The sequence below is a fragment of the Ursus americanus genome, chromosome 25, assembly GCF_024610735.1.
Source record: "Ursus americanus isolate L20-20 chromosome 25, mUrsAme1.1.p, whole genome shotgun sequence".
NCBI classification, from domain to species: domain Eukaryota; kingdom Metazoa; phylum Chordata; class Mammalia; order Carnivora; family Ursidae; genus Ursus; species Ursus americanus.
In genome coordinates, this window is record NC_142151.1 from 34,735,322 (window position 1) to 34,762,522 (window position 27,201).

General features: G+C 35.4%; 1 protein-coding gene across 8 annotated transcripts in view; it reads right to left on the minus strand.

Moving 5' to 3' along the window:
• Window positions 1-7,586: 7,586 nt before the first annotated feature.
• The window catches only part of YAF2 (YY1 associated factor 2), a 74,245-nt gene continuing 54,630 nt past the window's right edge, over window positions 7,587-27,201 (minus strand). For 4 of the 8 annotated variants that reach the window (XM_087855778.1, XM_045801259.2, XM_045801260.2 and 1 more), the window contains 2 exons: window positions 9,770-9,922; window positions 7,587-8,964 (listed from right to left, as the gene is read on the minus strand). In XM_087855778.1, coding sequence (XP_087711904.1) covers window positions 8,727-8,964; window positions 9,770-9,922 — 391 coding nt within the window. In that variant the 3' untranslated portion in view covers window positions 7,587-8,726. Of the gene's footprint in view, window positions 8,965-9,769; window positions 9,923-12,351; window positions 12,511-27,201 lie in introns of those variants that run through there. The other 4 variants (XR_006780273.2, XR_015721668.1, XR_006780268.2 and 1 more) reach the window with 2 other exon arrangements.

The window sequence follows — 27,201 nt, forward strand, 5'->3', positions numbered from 1 at the left end:
GAAGTTGAAGGGGACAGATATTTGAGTGCCTTGTTTAGTATACCAAGGAGTTTGAACTTAATCTAGCAGACAATGGTGACCATTGAAGGGCTTTTAAATTAGGAAGTAACATGATCACATATGCCTTTTAGAGAGCAGGTTCTGGCCCCACTATGGAGGCTGAGACAAAGATTAAGATTGGAACCAGAAAGCAGTTACAGTGCCACAAAGTGAGGGAAAGAAGGCTTTAAACACACACACACACACACACACCATCTTCACGAAGAAAAATCATGCCGTGAAACTATTCAAATTGCATTTGGAGCTTTTTTTTTTTTTTTTTTTTGAGATTTCGTTTATTTAAGAGAGAGCTAGAGGCGAGAGAGAGCACAAGCAGGAGGAGCTGCAGAAGGAGAGGGAGAAGCAGGCTCCTTGCTGAGCAAGGATTGATGCGGGGCTAGATCCTGGGACCCCTAGATCATGATCTGAGCAGAAGGCAGACACCCAAATGACTGAACCACCCAGGCGCCCTGCATTTGGAGCTTTGAAGAGTCTGACCATGAGAAACAAAGTGGGGAAATGCTTTGTAATTTAGCAGTTCTCCATTTGGAACCCCTACACCAAAAACCGCTGGCTCGGTAACCATGGGAAAGTTACTAAATAAATTTAAGCCTCAGTTTCCTCTATAAGGATTACATTTCTTGACTTACCAGACAAAAAATGAAAACTAGCATGCTATCAAGATGTGTAAGTATAATGAAAACATACACTTATTCATTCAATAAACATTTATTGATTATTTTCTACATGCCAGACAAAGGGCTAGAGGGTACTGCCCTCAAAGGGAAGACAGGCAAGTAAAAATGACAATATTAAATTAATCCTTCTACTACACCTTACAATTCTTAGAGAAATAAAGATAAACTTAATGAGGTACAAAGATGGACAGCAAAAGCATTTATAAGAATGGAAAATAGATTTTGAGAGAGAAAAAGGATATGGTACCAAGAAACTGGAGTAAGAGCTAGTACTCATTAGATCAAAGATGTTTAAAGAGATGCCTACCACAATTGTTCTCTATTTCAACAAAGAAACTAAATGTAGTAAAAATAAAGAATAATTTAATACCCCACAGGTTGTTAAAATACTGGAATGGCAGTTTTCATTCTGCAACAATTTATGGGATGAGCACATCCAGAAGAATAATCATTCATTTACTTGACATCAGGGTTCTGGACCATATCACATCCCTTTAGGTTCCTTTTAATCCTGTAATTAAAAAGAAAATTGTTGAAAAAGTATATAAGGCATTCCAAAATTAGAAATGATTTTTGTATTACCCACAGTGTTAACTGGTTATCTTGGAGTAAAAGGAGCCATGTGCATGCCCTTATGATCATTTCCAGGATTCCCACATTTTTATATTCTTTTTTAGTAGGTTTTTTTTTCTAAGTTTTATAGATTTAATAATTTCTGCACCCAACATGGGACTCAAACTCATGACCCCAAGATTAAAAGTCAGATGCTCTTCTGACTGAGCCAGCCAGATGCCCCTGAACATTTTTATATTCTTAAAATTAATTTTAAATTTTTGAAAATGATTTAAATATTTTTGATATCATAATAGGTATTTCTTTCATTTACTGTGTGTGTACATATGGACTCCTAAGTCTACTTTTTCATCTCCAGACCACCCTCTAATGACAGGCTGGCTATATACAAATTTTTAATCAATGTTGATCTGCCTGTCATTCTGTCAAAAAGGTTAGTCTAGATGGACAAAAAGAAATTTAAAAGTAGTAATATTTGTTGTTTAAATTATAGAGATAGAGACTTCCTCCATGATCTAGAAAACTCTCAGATTCAGGATAATCCAAATTTCGAGAATCTTATATTCAAAAGATTAATCTTGATTATTCTTATAGCTCCTAGTACATTTTGAATATATAACAGACATTCTGTTAATGTTTTTATTTTTTCATAAATCTTCTCTAAGTCACTCTATAACAAATTTAGGGTTCTGCTCAGCATTTCCTTCCCACTCCCATTTACCTTTTAAGACTTCTTTTTTAAAAAAAAAGAAGAAGAAATCCTCTGGGGGAAAAGATAATTCTTTGTTCAGAGTAAAGTTCAAAACTTTTTTTTAATATAATTTCACTTTATAAAGGTCTATTCATAATCTGACTCAATCCTTGTAACACATATATGAAGTTGATGTTATTTTCTTTTAAAAAACAAGGAACCTGAAACTCAGAAGTTTGTTAACCCCATCACTAATAATGAAGATCCATAATTCAAATGGAAATCTTTGAGGATCCAACACATATTTTTTCCATTTTACCATGCTATCTCTGAACAAATAAATGCTAAACTGAGTGATGCAAATTAAAAAGCAAAAAGGAAAAAACCTATGTTATGTGAAAATCTCTTAGACTGGTCTTGGGATTAAAACAAAATTTACACTCAGAGAAGTACAAGTCCGATTAGTTGAAGAGCACAAAGAACCAGAAACTCAGACTAAAAGTGAAAATCATTCTCTCTTCTGGTTGACTTCTAGTGAAATCTCTTCATTTCCCACAGCCTACCTCCTAGAAACCTTGTTGGACTGGAGGAAGAGGTTGGAAAAGAATGCTGTCAGTTTGAACAAAAAGTATTTCAGTTTAGGTATTCATTCAGACCAGTAAACGTGGGGGAAAGTAGAGTCAGGGGAGGATGAAAGAGAAAAGCGATTCTCTTCATTCTCAAAAAAACTCAGTATAGGCCACGTGATTTGAAAAAGTGGCAGTGTAAGACCAATGAATGGGGACACCTTAGCTTCTGTATGATCCCTGAATTTAGCTGGCATTTCCATCCACAAGGAAGGGAGAATATGGAGAGGGTTGAGTAGGGAGGTAAATAAGGAATATCCTATGGACCATCCCTGTACTTATCCCCCATTCAGTCTTCAGGAAACTTCCATTCCCATTAATATAATAGATTTTAATCCTTTTTTTTTTTAATAAAATACTGTCAGTAAAGTAAAAGTTAGATTTGTAGGGAAATTTAGTTATGAGGAAAATTAGAATTAAAACACATATGCACAAGTTCTCTAAAACCTGCCATCAATTGAGGTCATTATTACAAAAGTAACAGATCTTTTTCCTGACCCAGGTCCCCAGAAGCTGAAGGCTGAAAATAATTAAGAATTCTGATACCATCACCTTCAGAAGTCCAGTCCTTGGTTGAAAAATAAAATCAGAATTCTTATTGTTACCCATATTCCTTTCTATAAAGAAATTACATCACTAGGCAACCCCATGTTCTGTTTGATTTCTTTTTACTTTTCTGTATTTTTAATAAAGTTAAAAAAATTATTTTTTCCTCTGAGTCAAACTGTTCCTTATTTATCTTATCCTGTACTGGAAACATTGGCATTTTTATCTTCTTTTATTAAGAAACTACCTCTTGGGCCAAGATCATTTTGCTCTTCTGAGAACTCAGCCTACTTTCCCTTTTATAAAAATGCTTTCACTGCCATTTTGTCCCTTAGGAGTCTTCTCCCAAACTGGTTTTCACAGTATCCCAACCTCAATTTTGCTGATTCTAAAAGTAAACACAGGCTCATTTCATTGTTGCTATTATTATAAATTAAGAGGATAGTGAAAATAATACACATAAAAAACTCTAAATTAATGATTCTTGGTACCCAGCTTAGTTTCTGAATTATCTTAAAAGAGTTCATGGAAATATAAAGATGAGATGGTAGCTTTCATCCAAACTACCTACTTCCAGGTAGGCCAGCAGATCTAAACCTAGACATCAGCTCAAGACTTGCCACTCAGGAATTCTAGTTAGGGAGGCACCCATTTCACTAGAACCTTGTCCCAAAAAGTTCTCATTGGGGCTTAGCCTCACACATTGAAATGAAGAAATTTTCTAACTTATTTTTATAAAGTTAGTATTACTAAAGTATGATAATACTTTATAATACTATTAATACTTTATAATACTAAAATAGTATTACTACATAGTATTACTATTTAGCTTTACAGAAGAGATTTGAGGAACTTTATAAGAACACAAGGAAAAACATTAAGATCAGAATCTAGAAAAAATATAGATCAAGAATAAGAATACAGACATGGCAGGCAATTAAGTCCTACATAATTATTAAAAGTAAGCCTAATTTTTATTTGAGATTTCTCTCAGAAATGGAGGGCAATCAATAAATTATCTGCATTGTCTGTAAGAAAAAGGCAAATTTTCTCACATGATTTAAAGCTTTTCCTGAAATAGGTCTGAATAAAATTTCTCATTTGGATTCTGGGTAATGTTTCTTCATTATCTTCACAAAAAGGAATAGCAGACATCATTCAGCTGATTATTGATTTTTTAAAATTAGTAAATTATAATCTCACATGGCTTAAAGTCCTAAACTTTGAAAATTCAAGCAGAAGTCATGAAATGAGAGCTAGTAAAATTACTACTGACACCAAACATTATCAGCTGCAACTATTAAGATGAGATCCTAACATTTTCAGTGAGGACTTGGCAGTGGATACTTAGGCCAAGCTGAGTTTCCTAGAAAAAAAGGGGGAGGGTGTGGCAAGCACCCTGTTACCTACTACTTCCGTTATCTTACACGTTTTTATTGTTGCAGTGATGGCATTGTAATTACTTATTTACAGATCTCTCCCTTGAACATGTGGACTCCAACCCCTAGCTCAGTGCCAAGCACACAAAATATACTCAATAAATGTTCACTGAATTGAGTACTGATATAAAGACAACCTAGATCAGGAAAATATTGGAAGTGTTATATTAGTAAAATAGCTACGTCTACAATTCCTACTGATGAAAACACACAGAAAACACACACACACACACACTAAAAAATGATTCAGAACATGAAACATGTCCCAGAGCCCTGAAACTTTTCAGAGCTTTACTTGATTTTTCCATAGAAGTACCTAGTCTTACTGTGGCATTTCATATGCTCCAGAACTGACCCATTCCATAAAGACAGGAATATCTACACTGGCTAAATACAAACACCACATTAAAAACATTCAAATTATCTGGGAGAGCAGGGATCTGCATTCAGGAAAGTAGCGTTCATTATAATTCAAGGTAAAACTTCCCTATGACAGCTTCTCAAAATGAACTGGTTTTGAAGAAAATTGTTCTGAAGTTATTACACATATTGCTGCCCTAGCAACCATAGCTAAAATTTTAATGATTGAGTCATTAGGAGGATGTACTATAGCACGTTTTTTAAACTTTCTCAGAGCCAGACATACTATAATTTCTCTGCCTTCCTAGTGATTCTTCTCTATGATGACCCAGATTGTGTTCCCATACCCCATTTCCCAATTTCTGCTATCTTTGCTTTTTCTCCTATCCCTTCCCTCATTTTTTTCTCCATTCTTATCCCTCCTTGCCTTTGATATTACTGGGGCTTATTTTCTATCACCCTCAATAGCCAGTGAGAGCTTTCTTTTCCTTCTGCTTTCACAAAATGATTAGTCACATCCTGTATTCGGTAACCTTCAGTGTCTCTTGATTCTGATCACTGACTTTTCTGCACTTCAATTTTTCTACGTTCATTATTCCAGGCAACTGAAGGTGCCTGTGGTTGAAGGGTGGCGGAGACAGCAGTGCCAATAAGTCAAAATATTATTTTATGGTTATCCTTTTCCTCATACACTCCCTTTTCTGTTTTCAATTAATGTTCAAAGTATAGTATAGAAATTCCTATCAATGGTCCAGTTCCTATATCAGGTCTTTAAAAGATTCCAGAAAGCGGTAATGTGCAGATCAAGAAAATAAGTAAAATAAGGGACTCAGTGGAAACTAAAACTTCTAGACCATTTAGCATTAATGCATAAACATGCAGAAACTACATTCTTTTTAGGCAATAAGGATTTTTGTCTAAAAGAAAGGTAATAAATGTGCTATCAACTTAGAAAAGCTGAGAGTCTCTTCCTTTCTTAATGTTTTCACTTTGTCTACTAGCACTATAATTTTAGGAAAGCATTTAACAAAAATAAAACCTTTAAGTTAACTATTTCTACTGTGTAATACAAAAAGTTTTAAGAATATGTATTCTGGTATGCCTCAAATTATATCTTTGCTCTTAATTGTATCAAAATAAGGTAATAAACTCTGAAAAACATTCAAATTCTTTTTGTATGAAATTTAGTTAAAAGAACCCACTGCTAAAACCACAGTGTAAATTGATGAAACAGAGCTATAAATGTACCCTAAGCCCAGGCTCTGAATCTATTTGCATATTTTAACATTAAGTGTATTTATGCGATTTGGGCCTGTTTCCTAGTTTGGAAGTATATTTGAGGTAGGGTGAAATGAAAGCAAGTGAATTGTGATTAATGACAGGAAAACAAAATTTCAAACCAGCCAGCTCAGTTCATTTGTCCTGTCTCATAGTGCATACCATCAGGTTCTTTAATTACAGGAAGTAGGCTGGTCTGGGATCAGAGCAAACATCTGATGTAGAAAATTCAGTGTAACCTACAGAACGCAATCCCTTTTGGTCATCAAAGAGGGTGTGGAAATGATTTTTGTTACAAAGAATATTTTCATAATGGGATTTTACCTATAAAGATAGTAAAGGCTCATTTACTGAGCAGCCAGTGTTGCGTGCCACGTAATTACTAAGAATTTTATGTGGATTGACATTTAATCCTCCCAACAACCTGATCAGCTAGATTTGATTACCATTATCCCTGTTTAATAGATGGGATGTGACCTTGAGTAATTTACTCAAGCTCACTTAGGTTCTATAACAGGGATTCTAAGCATCAGACACCAGTTAGCACTCTAAATTTCCACGCTATTCTATCTGCCCACCCCCCGTATAAAAAGATGACTATGTTCCATTCAGGTAAAATCCCATCTCTGTCCGATTTTTCACTCCCACAATCCATTTAAAATACATCCTGAAAGAATTTGATCATCATCAGAAGACCTAGTACCTCCAAAGCACAGTTTTGACTTAAAAATTAGAAGATTTTCCCTATTACAATTATTACTTGTAATTTTTACTATGTCTAAAATTTAAAACATTTGAAACGTGAAAAACAATAAAACATGGCAAAAATTTTTCATGTTTTAAAAGAACATAACCAGTTAGCTGGGGTTCCATTGAAAGTATCTTATAATAAAAACAAACTTTAATTTTCCATTTAACAACACTAAAGAATGAGGTATATAAATGTTTTAATCACAGACTTTTACTGTATGCAATTAACTGTATTTCACAACTAGCATCTTACAAAAAAGACAGTCCCATTGTGCCTGGAAAAAGTACTGCAATTAAACAGAAAATTACATTACCACGAGAAACCACCAAATATCACAACTGTCAGGGTCTACAGTTTTGTTTTTTCTCTTCTTCAAATGTGATCATAGTGTTTTTAAGTGATATTCTGTATCCAGGTTATGTTTTTAATTTATATTTCAGAAGTCTCCTAGAAGTGGCTATATATTAAGCAAATGGCTAAAAGAAGCAGGAGACCCTAGAAAAATTTAAGAAGTACTGTGTGGTTTCTAGGTTGGATTTTTAAATACAACATGAAACACATTATTGTGAACAAAAATGCAAAATCTGTAGTCAGAAAAATATTTTATTGGTAATTTTACATAATAGTAAGTGGGGCTGTAAATACTTTTTTTATTTCAGGATATTGATAAATGCATAAACTGGCAGTTTGTGTCTGAAAATAGGGCACTATAACTTTCATAAGAATCATTATAAGAGGCCAATTAAACTGATTTAAGATTAGTTATTTCCCAGTTCTGTGCAACAGTTCCCATTTCTGTATTAATTAGATTCATATTTCTATGACCCTGCACAAGTTTGGGGCAAGACAACAGTGATAAACTATTATTAAGTTAAAGCTTTTCCAAAATTGCAGCCTTTAAAATATGTCAGGTTTCTTTTCTTTTTTTGCCAAATGCTTATAATTACTTGAACTTCAATGTTTTATATTATACAGAAAAATACCAGTGTTCAATGACAAGAGCACTAAACCTGAATTATAAAGCTAAATAATCAATGTTTTATTGTTTACTACTCTGCTAGTAAACATTACAATAATGAATGTTTTAAAAGATAAACAAAAACAAAAACAAAGATAAAACCAGAAACATAATTCAGGAACAATAATTTAGTAAAATGTGTCAAAAACATTGGCAACGGTTCATACAAATTCTTTATTTAATAACAATTTTTCCTATTTAACCACACCAAGTACCAGCAGGTGTATTTAAGAGGATAACCATTAAGAAAATCCTGTTGCAGCAATAGTTGATTAAGTTGATCTTTGACTTGTATACATATAACTATTTGTTTCACAATTCTCAAATAATACATATTTAGGCAGCTTGCACTATGTTATAAAAATTTAAATTCGTTACATGCCAATAGTAGAGAATTCAAGAATTATGTGTTAGAATTCACTAAACTAAAAGTGAAAATAGACTTACCAATAACACTGCATAATGAATAATTCAACCACATTTTCATGGCACCTTGAACTGTGGAGACCAAAATGTCAAGTCTGAAAATGTTTGGTAGGCATAGACTGCAATAAAGTCTAACAAATTCTAACAAATTTCTATTTTGTGTAAAACGCAAATTATGGATTGTGCATGAATGTTTGTCATGAAAATGTGGTACTTCTTGGCATAATCTGTGTATTTGCATGTTATGACAGAAGTGACTAAGAAATTGGAGAAAATAAACTTTAATGAGATTCTCCATTCAATGATGAGGCTTCTCCTCTGGGTGAAGATGACCTGGACATTCCCCTCTCTGTGTTATCAGAGCTAGAGCCACTCTGACTGTGTTGATCTGCAGAAGCAGCACTAGATGCAGGCGGTGACTTCGTTTTCTCCTTAAAGTCTGTAATAATGACTGTCAGATCTCCAACGGTAACTTCCAAATGCTGAGCACTACTCCGATCCACATTTTTCAATCTTGGCCTAAATACAAAAGATGATAAAATTTTAAACTAGCTTTTCTCTCTACCAACTTTCTGAATGTATAATCAATAAATTAGGTAAAAATAACAAAATGAATACATCTATATTTAAAGCTCTAGATTCATGTATAACTAGCCACAAAAATATAATTAAATGTTTCAAATCATTAACATTAATCAAACCAATCACTGATGAATCTTCAACATGACAAACTATACTCTGGAAGCAATGGTCTCTTAATTGTGCTTTTGTAGCTTTAACATAATTTTGCAGATAGTTTATCAATTTTACTAAAATAAATGTTTTAGAAAGGCAATGACATAGTTGGATCACAGAATAAGTTGATAATCGTTAAGGCTGAGTTATATGCAAGGCTGTTACTCCAGAGATGTGCACTGATAAGGGCATCATGATTATCTGTTCTGCCTGTACCCATGAAGATATTAACGGGTTAAAGCCCATGCAAATATCTGTTCAGTATTGTGAATACCACTCCTGGCCTTATGACCAAAAAAGAATCAGCTCAAACACAAATGTCTCTGTATCTAGTAAGCAAAGAGAGAAAGAAAGAAAAAATGAAAGAAGGAAAGAAAAGAAAGCATCCTTACATTTAAGCTTATATTGGTGGCCTGTGTTTAATTTCTAATATACCTCTCAAACCCAGAAAAACACTTTCATGATATTTTATAATAAAGGATATGAAATCTTTTATTTCCACTTTGTATCTCATATCAATGTTAAAAGAGAATATTAAATGGTTCATTTTATTATTTCACAAGTGCCATAAAACACTCTTCAAATTTACCTGGTTTTCTTATGACTGTTCTTTTTGCTAGTTGTTTCCTTTTCACTTTTTTCTTTTTCTACTTTATCTTTTTTCTCTTTCTTTGACTGTGTAGGGGGCACAAACTGCTGAGTAACCTGCTGGGCAACCAACTGGGAGACAGGTCGAGGTTTCCTGTGTGCATGTTAAAAAGAAAGGTTTTTTTAAATTATAACTTAAGAATATATATTCCTTATAAGAATAGCTCAAATTATAAGAATAGGTATATGACATGATTTTCAAGTATAAAAATTCCTCATGTGAGATAATTTAAGCTGCAGTTTAATAGATTTTATACACACACACGCACACACACACAAATTATTGTCTTTCCTATCCAACAAAAGCAGAACTATAATAACAGTAAAAGTTATAGCCCAAAATATATGGCCAACCATTAGAATATAACCATTACATGAATCAACATGAAAATTATTAAAAAAGCATATCAAACTGAATGCTCACAGGGAAGCACACATATAAATAAACATGAGTCCTAAAAATTAAACTTGAAAATTTATACTGGAATAATGTTTAAATTTATCCCTTAGCTCTCATAGAAGGAGAAATATCTAACCATCTGTGACAACGGCTATTGGTTCTTTCCTCTAAAATCTTTCATTTATTCATTTAATAAATATTTGAATATTAAAATTTCTCACTTTATTGCAAAAATCCTTGAGGTTCCTTATATCTCTAGTCACAATCTCACCATGCTTTTTGACCTTGGCAATTTTCCCAGTCTTTGAGACTTGCCTACTCACTCACTTATTCATTTAATAAAATACTGAGAACCTATTGCAGAAATCGCACCATGATATCTGAAATGTTGCTTGGCTTCCCCCTTTGGTGCCAGTACAAGTTATGACTCTACTGACCCCAGGGTCAAGGATCCCTCCAGCTTTATGGTAGAACTTGGGCAACTGAGGTCAAGATTAAAAGTAAACAATCTCCAAGTTCTTAAACTCAGAGACAGAAAGGAGACTGCGGAGGAGAAGGGGAAGGAGTGAAAAATTAAGGGAGAGAAAGATAAACATACATTTTAACAGACGGTCTACAAAACATAGTAATTATATTGCTTGGAAAGTCCTGACGCTATTTTGGTCAGAATTATCAAAGAATCTTTTTGTTGTTGTTCCTCTAGAACAAGACAAAACAGAAACCAATGAGAAACTAATGCACTATCTACCATTCAAAACTGATAAGGAGGAATCTTTTGAAGGAGTAAATAGGAAACACAGTATATAAAACAGGTTTCAGTAGATGAATAATGCGTTTTATTTAGAGCCTACACAGTCTGAAGTACAGAACAGATACCCAAGAAAGATGTTCAACACAATTTAAGAAGTAGGGTTGACATAGATATCAGGGTTAATGATGTGGAGTAAGAGTTACACAAATGAAAGTGATATTGAAAACATAGTTAATGGCTGAGCTTGGTAAGGAGATAATCTTTTTTAATGGATTAAAGCAATGGTTCCTGAATTTAAGGTACATCGGGATCACCTGGAAGGTCTGTTTATCGCTTGCTTAGCCTACTCCCATGGTCTCCAATTCAGTAGGCCCTGAATAACGTGCATTTCTAACTGGTTTCTGAGTTAGCTGATACCTCTGATCTAGCCCGCACTTCACAAAGAAGCCTGAAGTGCAAATATTGGTACTAGTGCCATACAGAGTTTGAGATGGAGAGCAGGGAGTGGCAAGGAAATAAAAAAATTAAAAAAACAAGGCTAAACAGATGGGAAGAAATCCGATTATGAAAAGCTAAGGAATCTGACTTACCCTTAAAGGATGGGAGATCACAGAAGAAATTCAGAGTTGAATTTTACAAAGGTTACTGGCAGCAGTCTGAAGGGGAAAGGTACTACAGTGGCAGAGAAACTGTTAGGCAAGCTACTTTAATAGATTAGGCAGAAATAAAAAGGGCTTGAACTAAGGAAGCAGCAAGGGGGTTAGTTAGGACAGGCTGAAGAAGCAGAATCAAAGGGGCAAGGTAACTAATTATTTACACCTTTCTCACTTCTTAACCAATGAATATTCCTCTAGAAAAACAGAGAAATCCTTGCCCTCATGGAGCCAACATCATGTGGATGGAATCAAACAAAAAATGTATACAGGGTCTTAATGTTGATAAATGCTATGGAAAAAAATAAGGAACATAGGGAGTAATGGAGAAGTTGCAATTTTAATTTTATTGTCTGTTTCCTCTTCTAGGATATAAAACTCCACAAAGAAAAGGGATGGCATCAGCTTTATGCACCACTGTATAACTAGCACTTAGCATAGTAACTGAAAAAATACTAGCTACTTAGTATTTGCTGTAGAATAATAAAATCAGGTTTAACAAGGAAGAAAGATGTTTTTTAAGGAGCAGTGTCTCTAAGATTAGTCATTGGCCAGGATCAACCACTCACTACACAAAAGTAAACAAGTAGTAAAAAAGTAAGAGCAACAAGAATTTATCTTTCAATTATGCTGGAAAATGGAAAGAGAAAAGAAAGCTCAAAGGTGTGGCAGGGTTGAGAAGAGTTGTTTAAACTAGTGCCTAGTGAACAGTGAGTCACCTAAAATTGAGAGTCACTCCAAGATATAAAATGCAATTGAGGTGTAGTCATCATTTGGTCTCCCAAGGTAATATGGATCTCTGAATGTCTTCCTTCCATAACAAATGAAGGTTTGACAACTTCCTTTATTATATTTTGTACTGTGTCACTCCCTCCATCCTAAAATTTAATGCAAAGTAAATTAACAAAATTAATGATTAAATTGAATTAAAATAAAATTATAAACATTAAGATAAATTTACATGCTTTTGAACCTAGAGAAGAAATCCTGATTTTTCTAGCAATCAATAAATCGACATTAGTTACTGAGTAGTCATTATTACTAACTTAAGATATATGATTGATTTATATTACCTTTATTTAGTGCTGCCTTCAAGTAAAATTGCATGTTTTTCAAGGTTTTTCTGTATTCATTAATGACCTAATGCTGTTTTTCCTGTAACATCTAGCTCAATCATGGGTTTTCTGATCAAGATTTTCAGGAATGTAACCCTTTGTGCTGTGGTTAGGTACAGAATATCTTTATAATATGACCAATCACTCCCTCACCCCTCCAGCACTTGTCTCCAAGTGGGTACTATGTAACACTGTTCCTCAACATCCCACTTCCGTTTATATGTGAGAAATAGAATCCTAATTCCCCAACTTCAGGTCTCCTACAACTGTTACCAAGTGTTTTTCATATTTAACAAATGTTATCTCTCTAGAATCTTCCTAGAATCATTTTCCCTTTTTGTATGGCCCATCAATCTGAAAATATTAGAGCATGATTTGCTTCATAAAACCATGAGGTTGAGTAAAATATATTTATATTTTAAAATGAGTTATGAATCTAAAATTCTCCTAAGTGTTATTCTCTCAGTGGTAAGAACAATCTATTCAATAAATGCACACCATCCAAGCTAAAACCAACACAGAAAGAACAATTAGTTCAACTGGTCAGGTGAGAGGCTGGACTCTGAAGACAAGCTAGAAGACTACCACATCAAACTGGAAATGAAGTAATGGTAGTAAGAGTCTATTCTAGTCAGGAGAATGGCACTGAAGCACTGAATGTGAGGACGTTTCAGAAGGATGATATAATCAGATGTGTACCTGAATAAGAGGGATAAAGAACTCTCCCCCAAATGGGAATAAAACTGAAAGAAATGGGGGGATTTAGGACAGTGCTGTGAACTCAATGTTTGTGTTCCCTGCAAAATTCATTTGTTGAAATCCTACCCCTCCAAGGCGATAGTATTAGGAGGTGGGGCCTTTGAGAGGTAATTAGCTTATGTGGGTATGGCCATCATGAGTAGTACTCCAGAGAGATCCCTTGACCCTTCTGCCATGTGAGAAAATAGCTGTCAGTGTGGAAGTGGGTCCTTATCAGACAGCTAATCTGCGGGTGCCAGGATCTCAGACTTGCAGCCTCCAGAACTGTGAGAAATAAATATTTATTATTAATAAGCCACCCCATTTATGGCATTTTTGTTATAGCAGCTCAAATGGACTAAGGAAGTTAAAGGAAAGCCAAGAACAGGTCTACTTGAAATCAGAGGGACTGATAAACTTGGTGGTAATTATGTTGGATTTATAGATTTAATAAAATATAAGCAAAGCTGTCCTTTGAGCAAGTGTAAATATGAGACAAGTGGTCTAATAAGCAACCATGTATTATTAGTGTAACCTAGTGTAGTTACTGATTTTGTTATTTTTCAGTCACCAACAAATCTTTTGTAGTGGTTCTCTTTTCCCTTAAGAAAAATATTATTTATTTCTGTTCTTGAGTAGTGATATCTTTTTATTCCATTCCTTTATTCTCATTTTAATGACAGTTGATTTTCACTTAAAGATTATGATTGTGCTCCACTGCTCTAGGATTATTTGATCTGATTCAACTTTGGGAAAAAAAAGAAGCACAAAATATAAATACAGAAGTGTGTGCATGTGTGTATATACACATGTGTGTATAGAGAGAGAGAGAGAGAGAGAGAGAGAGACTAATTACTGAAATGAAGGTCTCTGCTGCTCCCTAGAGGCTGAATGTGCTTTAAAGATGCTTCACTGAGGTAGGGGATATAGTTTACCTTTTTAACATATCATAAAGTGACTCAGTACCATGACCAACTGAAAAGAAAGCCCTCGAATCTCTAGGGATCTTAAGAAGATTAACTATGATCCCTCTTCTCCTTAATGAGAAAAATCTGGAAGACAGTAGGAAATTTTAGAGGTGGGAGGCTGTTAACTCAATAAGGGGCAGGGTGTCATTTTTAAGATATGCCTTTTATGTTTGGTGATTTCTTATTCATGGTTTTGACAATACACCTGTAATGCCAAAGGTTCTGTAATATGGAGGACAAAAGGTCATCTAGTTAGTAATTACCATATCCCAACTACATTCTATTGTCCTCTTCCTATTTACATATGTCATGACTAAGCTATTATTTGTGAAATATGGTATTCAAAACTTGGGGGATCTTCATATGTCTGTATGTATCCTTCATAAACAGCCCAGATATACTGTGTAAAATTTTGAAGGTCTGCTGATTTACTGTAACATAAGAAAAAAGTGAAATTTCAACAAAAACGTAATGGCTATCTACTATTCATCAGAACAAAATATTTTTAGGAGCTGCTTAACTTTCCATGCGGGTAGAAGACTGGTGGTACATGTTGACTTGGTATATGCCATTTCTAACTACATGTCTGCCTTCTATCCCCACCACCCCACAACAGAAATTCTATAAGCTAAATATTTTAAGAAAAATGTCTCAAGCTTGATCAACCTCATCACAATTTACCTTTGTCGAGCTGGACAAGCAAAACAAACGAGTAAGATATAAATATTTATTGGTTCTTTTCTAAAAGAGGCAGCATTACTCATAGCTCAGAAAGAAATAATCCTCTTTATAACACTAAATTATATGGTAAAGTGAAGCAATACAATAAATCTCATGAGTAAAAATAACTGAACTAAACCTAAACTTGTTAGGAGTCTTTTTTTTTTTTTTTTAAGAGTTTTATTTATTTATTTGACAGAGAGAGACAGCCAGCAAGAGGGGAACATGAGCAGGGGGAGTGGGAGAGGAAGAAGCAGGCTCCCAGCGGAGGAGCCCGATGCGGGGCTCGATCCCAGAATGATGGGATCACGCCCTGAGCCAAAGGCAGACACTTAACGACTGAGCCACCCAGGCGCCCCTGTTATGAGTCTTTTAATAAACTGCTAACAAAAACCCAAAAATCTAACCAAGGTAGATTTTATAAGTGGCGACCTTGTTTTGTTTAACAAATTTATTGCACACTTACATGAGTCGGTATAGGTAAGACGCTGGAGATTTACCATGGGTAAGACAAACATAGTCTGTGACCTCACAGAATTTGCTTATCAAATGAGATAAAAACCATGCAAAAGTAAACTAAAAAAGTAAGTTTTGTCAAAAACACTAAGAAGAAAAAAAACCCGAGTACTGTAATAGAGAAAATAGAATGAGAACTTATTATAGACAAGGTAGAAAAAACTTTTAATTCATGTTTAAACTGTCAGTACACCAGGAAAAAGAGCCATCACCACGGGCCCTTTTAAAAAATACTTTAAGTCATTTTATGAATAATTTACAGAAGAAAGAAATAAAGTAATAAATTTCAACCAACATTAACATTTTTACTAAGCATTTAAAACATACTTAACCCAAACTTTTATTCTGTAATAATTTGGTTTTGAAGGTATATAAGACCTGAAATAGACAAAGTTTTTTTGACTATCTCCTCATCAGCTATTAGGCCTAATCTTAGGAACACATCTACCTTGAAATACTGATTTCATGATTTCAAACACACCTCTAGTAGATTTTGGCTTATCTTCATTTCCATTTCTTCTTGCACTGGCATTATCAAAACATTTTACTTCAAAAACCTTGATGGCTCATAGTTTTTTTGAAGAGAGGACTACCATTTTCCGTCCTCCAAAATTACCATTTTCATTTTTAGATTAGGTATACATACCTATCCTACCGCATCCATCTACTTACGAATCACAGCACATAAATATCGACGCCAAATGTCATAAAAGATGAAAGAATAACATCACATGTTCTTTTTTTTTTTTACATCACATGTTCTATGGCAAAACAAGATGGTTCAGGTTCATTGTTGCAAAATATTGCATGATAAAATCCCTTCTGTTGAACGACTACTCATGTGAGAAACCACATTTCCTTTCTGTCCTTAAAAATATAATGCTCATGTAATGTTTCTTGAATTTGCAAAAAACTCATCTAGGAAATTATCATTTGAGGACACATCAGAGAGCTCTAGCACCATGCCGTCTACAAAGGGTTAACAAGCAAAAAGGCATGTAAATTACTCAGTGTGAATTCCCTGGATTTCTCCACCAGCCCTACAGTCTGGGGAGCATTCTGCAGTGTGTTCAATGACTCTTCCCCTCCCAGGCTGAGGTAGATTTTTTTCTTTTTTTTTTAACAAATCAGTTTCTGAGATTTTGTGATAAAGAGTGAGAAAGAAATAAGTAAGACACTGATGAGAGAGGTTTCGAGAACTGTAGCTTGGGAGCAAAACTATTATGTGAGGACAGGGGTAAAACAGGGAAAATGATGACTAAAAAAATGTTCCTAGGGCTCTCTTTTTTCACAGTGTTCAAGAAATATAAATAAAGGATTTGCTACTTTATTTTGAAATTTAAAAAAGAAAGAATGAGCTAATCTGCAAAATACATTAATTAGTGGTCTTCTGTGCATGTTCTATTTGGTACATAGAACACATTTACATAGCATGTTATTTTGGATTTTAATGATTAAAATATTTTTAAAAGAAATATGCATCAAATATTTGTGGAGCCCCTGCAGCACCTCTGAAGAAACATGGTCTTCTACGTTCCTCTGTAATGCTGTTGATCCTTATATAGTTGTGTTCTATCTCCCCACTGACTGTACTCTAATCCCTACATGAGAAGAGATCCATATCTCACTTAGTTTTGTATTCCCAGCACCTAAAAGATCTTACGTGTATAGATGCTCAATGAACATCTCTCGATATTAATGGTCATTAAAAATAACAGATATGATGCATAAATACAACTATTAATTGTGTGATTGATTTGACTAGGTGCCAACTTTCAAGAATTCATTTTCTTGAAAAAAATTGCTGATATCTTCTTTTGAGCCATTTACTTCTTTTTCATGAAAATGCAATGAAGGGTTTAATGTACATGTCTGCCTTCTATAAAAATTTATTACTAAATAGAAAGATAAAAGAGTTCTTACGAAACAATTTTCTCTACCTCCAAAAAATAATCTACTCTGCTAATATTGGCACTATCTGACTTACCAACAAAATTCAAATATTATAGTAATGATATTCAAATTTTTTGTTATTGTTTTTGCAGCAGAATCATCATGCTAACAAAATTTTACAAGGAATCTCAATACGTTAAACTAAAAAAACCTAACTTCTATATGAAGTTGATATGGAGACTCCTGAACCCCCATCTGCTCAGTGCTCATCCTTGAACCTCCCAATTATCCATGAGGTGTGGCTGTGAGAAATACAATTCAAAACCACTGGTCTAAGTATTTACACTATACCAATTAAATTTACATCTCGGGTTCAATGTATTCTTTCTTCTTGTCACTTGCCTGACTGTGCTTACAGAATGCAAGGAACAATACCCTTCATCATTTCAAGAATCTGAGTATTTTAAAGACTTTTTACTCTGAGGTCTAATTTTCAACATCAAACACTTCTGCAAAAGCCTAGAACACATTTTTCCCTGAACTCCTGGGAAGTGGCAGCAGGGGAGACTTGATTCTTTGGCAGCTCCTAAGAAAGTCCTTGGTAAGCACAGACAAAATAGATGACTACACATCAGCTTTAGAAAAACTAGGTTAGAGTGTTCAGTAATTAAATCTCTGACAAACCCCTCAAATCATTAAACAATATCAGCTCACTTAATCTGAAAGACTAAGGACACTCTCCAGAGCTACAAACAGATCCTCCTCAACTTTTATTTCCCCTTAGCCAAACAAATATCAAGTCCTTTCAATTTTTCTTTCACGTTATTGGAATGATTCCCATGACTACCACTCTCGCCCAACCCAACAGCACCCTTCTACATTATCTACTTGATTGACTTCTTGTCTTCGCCCCTCCAATCCAAGATTACTCTTCCTTACATTCATTTAACAAATATTTATTAAACACTCAGTGTTCAAGTCACTGTTCCAAGCACTGGGGATAGAACACTAACTTACTTTTACTGTGCGCTATTTTATCATTGGGTGACCTTGATTCTTATTTCACAGAGAACATAGAAGCTGTTTGATGAAAATTTCCACAAGCTTCCATCTTTGCCCATATCCTCTAACTTCCCTATCCATATTCCCAATTATGGCCATGTCTCTATTTGCCCTTCTCCAGGCTACTGACCTCCTTTCCCTCGGCTTCAGCGATACTTCCTTCTGTAAATAGGTAATTCCTGTCAACATACAAACACATAATTGCTCTTACCTTAAAAAAGGAAAAGAAAAAATTATTCCCTAAGTCCACATCCCTTTCTAGCCACTGCCCCATTTCTCTGTTCTCTTTTCTACTACAAGCATCAAATGATTTATCTGTACTTACTTTCCTCAACTCTTTCTTCCATTCTTTCACAGGCTCATCTCTATCAGGCTCTTGTCCCTACCATGCTACTAACACTATCACTTTCAAGGTCACCAACAATCACTTTACCATTTGCACTGGTCAACTACAGCTCTCATCTTATGCATTCTTTACAAGCAGCATTTAAGTTAGTTTACCACTCCTTCACTTCGGGCAAACCCTTCACTTTGGGCAAAACAAGTCTCTAGAACACCACACAATTTTTCTCCTGCCTCACCAGCTATTCTTCCCCAGTCTCAATTATTGGTTCTTTCCTTCATCCACAATTTCTAAACTTCAGAATGCATTAGGTCTCAGTCTTCACACATCTCTTTTATCTACACTAACCCTCTCGGACAGTGCTAGACAAAGGGTGGTCCACTAAGCAAACCGAGGCATCAGCACCGGGGAGGCTAGTACAAATGCAAATTCTCAGACCTAGCCTAAGAACTATGGGTATTTTCTATGCACACAAAACCTGAGAAATGCTATTCAAGATGACCTCATTCAGTCCTTGCTTTAAATACCATCTGTACAACAGTTCTCAGTCCAGGCTAAACATTAGAATTAACCACCAATACTTCTTAAAAATAACTCTGCCTACAGGGGTGCCTGGGTGGCTCAGTTAGTTAAGCGTCTGACTCTTGATTTCAGCTCAGGTCATGATCTCAGGATAGTAAGACCAAGCCCCACATCAGGCTCCACACTCAGCAGGGAGTCTGCTAGAGATTCTCTCTCTCCCTCTCCCTCTGCCCCCTCCCTGCCTTTGCACACACTTTCTCTCTAAAGTAAATAAATAAATCTTTAAAAGACTAAAAATAATGAAAATAGAAATAACTATGCCTAGGAGAAAAAATGTTAAATTTTGTTAAATTTTGTAAATAGAGTAAGATTTGTAAAAATGAACACTTAAGAAAAAACTAGATTTTTAAAATGAAACTACTAAATTGAACATTAATTTTAATAATGAAAGTAGTCCCTGAATAATCTTTTCTGGGCATAAGAGTTTTCCTCATGGACACACACACACACACACACACACACGTGCACACACAGACAAAACCCCTCACGTTGAAACATGAAAAAAATGTGATCGATTCCACTCCAAGATATTTACCCAGAGAAGGAAATATATATCCATAAAAAGACTTCTACATGAATGTTCATAGCAGCCTTATTTGTAATAGCCAAAAACTAAAAACAAACCAAATGTCCACCAAGAGATGAATAAAGACATCATCCTATGCTCAGAACATGGAATACTGCTCAGCTACAAAGGAATGAATTACTGGCACATGCAACACAGATGAATATTAAAACAATAATGCTTAAAGAAGCCACAGAAGACTATATACTATGTGATCCCATTTATAAAATTCTAGAAAATGCAAACTAATCTATAGAGAAAGCAGATCAGTAGTTGCCCAGCAACTGAGGATGGGAGAGAGGTAGGCACTGGAGGGAAGAATTGAAAAGGAGTACAAAGAAATTTCTGGTGATGATGGATATGTTCACTACCTTAATTGTGGTGATGGTTTCAGGTGTATTCATATGTCAAAACTTTTCAAATTGTACACTTTGTGTGCAGTATACTGTATGTCAGCGATACCTCAATAAAAGCTTTCTTAAAAATGTTTAACCTAACCACTAATCAAATTAAAAAATGCCTCAGTCCCACTCCCAAAATAAATCAATGCATCCAAGGTTGAGAATAATTGATCTATACAATACTCCAAAATTTGTATCACCAACCCCAGTATCTCCCCTACTAACTCTAGGTTTACATAACCAACTGCCTATTTACATCTTAATTTCAAGGTCTAGTAGCAACTGAAAACTTAGCTTGTTCAACAATACTTCTGATCCCTCCCTTTTCCTGATCTTCCAGTCTCCTACAGTCTTCCTGAGTAAATAGACTCCATTTTTCCAGTTGCTCAGACCAAACACATGGAAGCAGTATTCATTCTCCACTTTCTCTCTCACACACATCTAATTTATCAGCAAATCCTTTCCACTCTACCTTCAAAATATATCGAGAATTAGATTTCTCACCAACCCCACTGAGGCCACCCTTGTAACGTCCTGCCCCTGATTCCTCAACAGCTTTGCTATAGACTATTCTCCCACAAAGCAGCCAGGTGATTTTTCTAGATGTAAATCAAATTATATCACTCTCCTGCTTAAAACCATTTATTGGGTTCCTCCTCCCCCCCAAATCCCTTCACTTGTTACACTCTGGCAACCAGAATATATGGCAATTGAAAATAAAATCCAGAATTCTTGTTCTAGTCTTGATTTAGTCTTGACTTGATTTAGTCTCTCTTCCCCTTCATCTTCTATACTCTCCCTTCTGGAATCCTCTGTTGCTGTGTCTTAGTTTGAGCTGCCACAACAAATGCTGTAGACTGGGTGGCTTAAACAACAGAAATTTATTTTCTCATAATTCTGGAAGCTAGAAAGTTCAAGATCAAGGTCCAGCAGGGTATGGCTTCTGGGAGTGCTCTCCTCCTGGCTTGCAGAGAGCCTCTTTCTCACTGTGTGCTCACATGATAGCGAGAGATCAGCTCTTTTCTGCTTCTTATAAGGCCACTAATTCTATCATACTTTCACCAATCCTTATGACCTCATTTAACCTGAATAACCTCCTAAAAGCCCTATCTCCAAGTACAGTCGCACCGGGGACTAGGGCTTCAATGCAATTCAACAAATTTGGGGGGATGGAGCACAATTTATTCCTAATATCCAACCTCACTGGCCTTCTACTCCTGCCTGGGGATTTCCCCGCTGCTATCCTCTCTATCTACTCACTCCCTCACTTCTTCCAGGTCTTTGTCAAATGCCAGTTAAATCTTTCCTAACCTGACACTGAATGGCACTCTCCTCTCCAACTCCACCGCCCACTCTGTCCATTATTCTGTCCTTCTCACTATGCTTTCTTTTCTTCAAAGCACTTGTTTCTACTTACCACATTATATATGATTAGTTTATTGCCTGTCTTCCCCTACCAAAAAAGAATATAAGCTCACTACCACCTCCATAATTGTAAACAGGGACATTTTCTTGTTTCATCTGGTTTACTGCCATTTGCCCTGCACCTGCAGAATAAAAAAAAATACCTAATGTGTTTTTAATGGATAGGTGAATGTTAAGCCCTCCTACTCAAAAATTTCCAGGGACCTTAAGTGATCCCATAGCAGTTTTTCTAACCCTGGCTACATATTAGCATCACACGGAGTCTTATAAAAATTACAATGCTTGGGCCCCACCCAGACCAACCAAATGAACATTTTCAGGAGTGAAACCTGGTATTTTTCAAAGCTTCTCAATTGCTCCTTTCGTACAGTCACTGGCCTACAGAATAAGAGCAAAGTGCTGGCTAAATGTCAGATCTCTCCAAATCAGACTCCAGGATATGGATCTGTCAAGTAAAGCAAGTTACTGCATTTCGCCTTGTACTTTCCTAATGCACCCTGGATCCCATCTTTTTCAAATAGCATTCTTTATCTACTCTACTCTACAGTCACCTCTCCCCTCCCTGAAACCCAAGTAGCCCATGTAGACTGTGTCAGATAATCATAATACATACATAACAATAAAGTATAGCTTACTCCTATTTTTAAACTACTTACTTTTTTACCCCCCACAAGTGCTATGCATATACTGGACACTGAATAAATACATGTTGAATGAAGAAAGCTTCTGCATAAAATTATCTTCTTTTCCATTTGTACGAAACCAGAGAAAGGGTGCATACTTGAATCCTTCCACTAAGAACCACTTAAATTATCACAGTTATAAAATGAATTAGTCACAGGGATGAAAAGTACAGCATAGACAATAGTGTCAATAATATTGTAATAACTTTGTGTGGTGACAGATGGTAACTACACTTAATGGTGGCAAGCCTTTCCTAATGTATATAATTGTTAAATCACTATGTTATACACCTGAAACTAATGTCAATTACATTTCAATTAAATTAAAAAAAATCAGCAGTGTTCATAACCCCGACCACACATGGCAATCTCCTCACAAGCTTTTAAAGCAATATACCCTTGTCCACAGGCCCCACCTTCAGGGGCTCTGATTTATTTAGCCTGGGTTAGAGCCCAGGTACCCCTTTTTGGCTTGGTGGGTTTTTTTGGGGGTTTGTGTTGTTTTGTTTTTGGTTTTTTTTTGGTTTTTTTTTTTTTTTTTTTTTTTTTTTTCAGTTTCCAAGGTAATTCCAACATGCAGGGAAAGCTGAGAACCAATGACTGAAAAACATCAAATTTGGAGACTCTACTTTTTCTAAATATAGAGACTGGCAGTATTAAAAGATGATATTTGATTTAGCATCTGCTGAAAACAGCACTCATATTTTCCAAGCCTTTCTTTTATGATATGGATGAACTTATATGTCTATATGATATGTATAGTATACCTACTGATCAAAATATGTCTATTTTTAGCTAAAAACAAGTCTTATCTGGAGATTAATTTTCTCTTTTATGGTTTACTTTCCATTCTTGCAATCTTTATTTATGGAGGACTTATTAGTATAAGCTATTTTTCCTAAGTTTTTCTTCTTTCCTTCATTCATTTACTCATTCATGAAAATGGCAGGCAATTATTGTGTCACATGGTCTTCTGAGTTGGTCACCAATAATCCCTGCCTCCTGGTATTCACGCTCTTGTCTAATCCCCTCCCTGTGAGTGGGCTGGACCTAGTAAAATACAAACAGAAAACAGCAAAATTAACTGATGCTACTGCTAAAATTAGGTTACTAAAAGACTCTAGCTTCCATCTTGCCCACACTCTCTTGCCTTGTCATGAACTCCGTATAGAGTGGCTCACATGACAAAGAATAGGGGGAAGCCTTTGGTCAACAGATCAGTGAGGAACTGAGGCCTGTCACCAGCCACCTGAGTAAGACTGGAAGTAATTCCTCCCCCACTGGTGCCTTGAGATGACTGCAGTCTGTCAGAGACCCTGAAATCGGAGCACCCACCTGAGTTGCACCCAGATTCCTAACTGGCAGAAATTGTGAGGTAATTCATGCTTGTTGTTTTAAGCAGCTAAGTTTGAGGTGTTTGTTATGTGGCAACAGGTAACTAATATATGTACTAACATCTACTAACATTCCAAGTAATGAGATGCCATTCTTTGTTACAAGAAATCTAGTACCCATACTGGAGGATGGCTTCTTTGATATATCACTGAATCTTTACGTATCACGCAGAAGTTATGGTACTGACTTAGCTCACCACCAACCACAACAAATCAACCCACAGATTATAGCACCTGCAGTGTGGGACAAGCTGTCCTTTGCTTTAAGTTACTGAAGTAAATACTTGATTTGTCCTGCACTTACTGTCCTCATACAGCTATTCTAGTTGGTGTTTCTTCACTCCTTTGTAGTTTATGTGCTGTCACAGTTATTCCTGTTACAGTTTACTATGTGTTGTCTCTCCTTATTCCTTTGTTCTACTGCCTTTCCTCTGCTTGCTTGGTCCAGTGTGGGTAAGACACTGATTTTCAGTCATCACCAGGCAGTAGCATTGCTTCTTTCATTTTACCTCTCCTTCACTTGTAACACCCAGACCTGTTACTTCCTGTGCTTCCAGAACGGCTTAGCATAACACTCCCAAAGCATGGTCTGTGTACCATTAGTGGACCCTATCAATCAAGTAGAGGCAACCTGATATAATCATATGTTTAAAAGGTAAGATCAATGATTCTTCACTGAAATCCTGTTATTTTGTAACAATCCAAACTGATAAAAATTGTTTTAACTCATAAAAGTAGAGATGAAAATAATTCCAGAAATGCCAAAATTCAGAATAACGATATAAACACTGAGCACGACTTCAATAGAATATAGAACGTCAATTAGAATGACTGGGGTAAGTGAATCTGTAAGTGGTGCTGTGGATGCTCAAGTACCTGGAAAGAAAAGTGTGAATGAGAAGCGTACTGACAAATATCTAAAAACTGTTTTAACAAACTGGCATTCTTTTACCTCTGCTGACCACAATATAATCCTTTGTCAAACAATGGCATGAAGCATCAAAGCTGTTGAATAACTTCCAAAATTATTGGCAAACCAAGTAAGTTTTTACAAAACAAGGGCAAAATATGGGCTTCAGTGTAAAATTGATTAATTATGTCACCCAAAACAGGGAGGGGTCTAAAACCACAAAGGCATCATTCATAGTTGTACTCACAACAGCAAAAACATTATAAAAAGAAGCTTTTAAAAAAACCCCACAAAGTTAATGACATGTTTGAAAAGAAAGCAGAAAGCACAAAATTCTTTTAATATATGGTATAGCTGGGTAATGTATAATATTAATAGCATACAATGTAGAAGAGTTAATACTATTACACTTCCATGCTAGCAGATTTTTTGCGTTACAGTTAGAACCACAAATGTGAAAAAATATCAGTTCTTGTTATATCATTATAGACAACCTATTTGAGAGAAAAGTGATCAATGACTGATTTATCACTGACGCTCCAAGCTACAGAAAAGTTACTGCCAGTAGAGTGAAACTATATTAAAAACTGTGAACTACAATGTCAGCTGCAAAAGACAGGCTGGGATCAGTACTGATTGAATGTCAGCTATTTGTGTAGGTATGAAGCTTTTATAAAAGAGGTTATAATTGATTGCCTAATCTATACGTTGCTGTAGTCCTCAACGCATAACTGGCAATCAAAAATACACCTCCCAATTCTGATTCAGTTATCAGAATGGTCATAATATCTTTTTTATACAAAGAAAATATTATTTAATATATTGAGTTTTCTATCTTAACATAAACTGTTGCAGTAAAGTGTTTACATTTCTTCAAGACATTAATAACATCTGAAATGAATGTTCCTGTGATTTTTTTTTAAGATTTTATTTATTTGAGAGAGAGTGAGAGCTAGAGAGATCACAGAGGGAGAGGGAGAAGCAGACTCACCACTGAGCAGAGAGTCCAATGTGGGGCTTGATCCCAGGACCCTGAAATCATGACCTGAGCTGAAGGCAGATGCTCAACCAACTGAGCCACCCAGACGCCCCTAATGTTTCTGTGATTTCTAAGACTTGTTCAAGTGGTATGCATTTCTGAGCAATATGTTTAGAGTCTTGAAGAGCGTGAATATGTTGATTAAGGGTGCAATACAATAAATTCAATTTTTAGTTGAAGAAAAAGCTAAATAAATAGTGGGGGTAGGGTTGATCACCAAGAGACTGACTTTCCTACTAAGAATAACCAGGAAACTACTTAATAATACAGTTGTCATTGCCTCAATCTGAAATACTCAAATTCTTAGCATTTTAGTGAGATGAGGCTCATCAGGAGTCTGCGAACACAAGAAACAGTCTAAGAAATTACCCATGATTTGGGGGTCATATTCAATCTGAATATCCAGAATTATCTGAGCAAACCACTGTTTGTTACCATGTCAGCAATATATCATTTTAAGTTAGCAGAATCAGGGCAGGGAAAAAAAAAACATACATAAGGTAGAAGAAAACCTAGGAAACAACATCTTTGGCAGATATAACTTATAAATAATAACTATTATTTTTTAAAATACTATTTTTATTACTTTAGGATTAATTTACAAAAATTTGTGGTATGCTTATATATCCTCTGTGTTCCAAGGATACTGAAAGACTGAGATTCAATGGCATGTTTAAGAACGTGGCTCTGAAATAAGATTGCCTGGAGTCTAATCCTACTCTGACACTTAAAGTCTCATTTATCATATAAGCCAATAATTACAAGCAGCAATATTGTGAGGAGTAAAAGTTGTGAACATGAAAACACCTTAACACACTATCTTACACACAGTATTATTAAAGATTAATAATTAACTATTATTTATTTTTGAGGTTATTCAGATAATTGAGTGTATGAAAAATCTGAAAGCTAATATGTGAAAATACCACTAAAATCTGATTTAGGAATGCATCCTTATAAGAGTTTAAGTCTTTCATACTTCGTCATTTTCAAACAAAATGGCAATGCTACACTCTAAAGTCCCAATTTGGAAAAAACTAAAGGCTATTTGGCTTTTTTATTTCACCTCTGTGTTGCTCAGTTCCAGACCAGAGTCAGACAACTGGCACTAGCCTCGAAGATGGTCCTGATGAGCCTTACCTCTCTTGGCAATGATATCCTTGTATAGTCTCCTCCCACACTGAACAGTGCTGACCGCGTAAACACAGGATACTG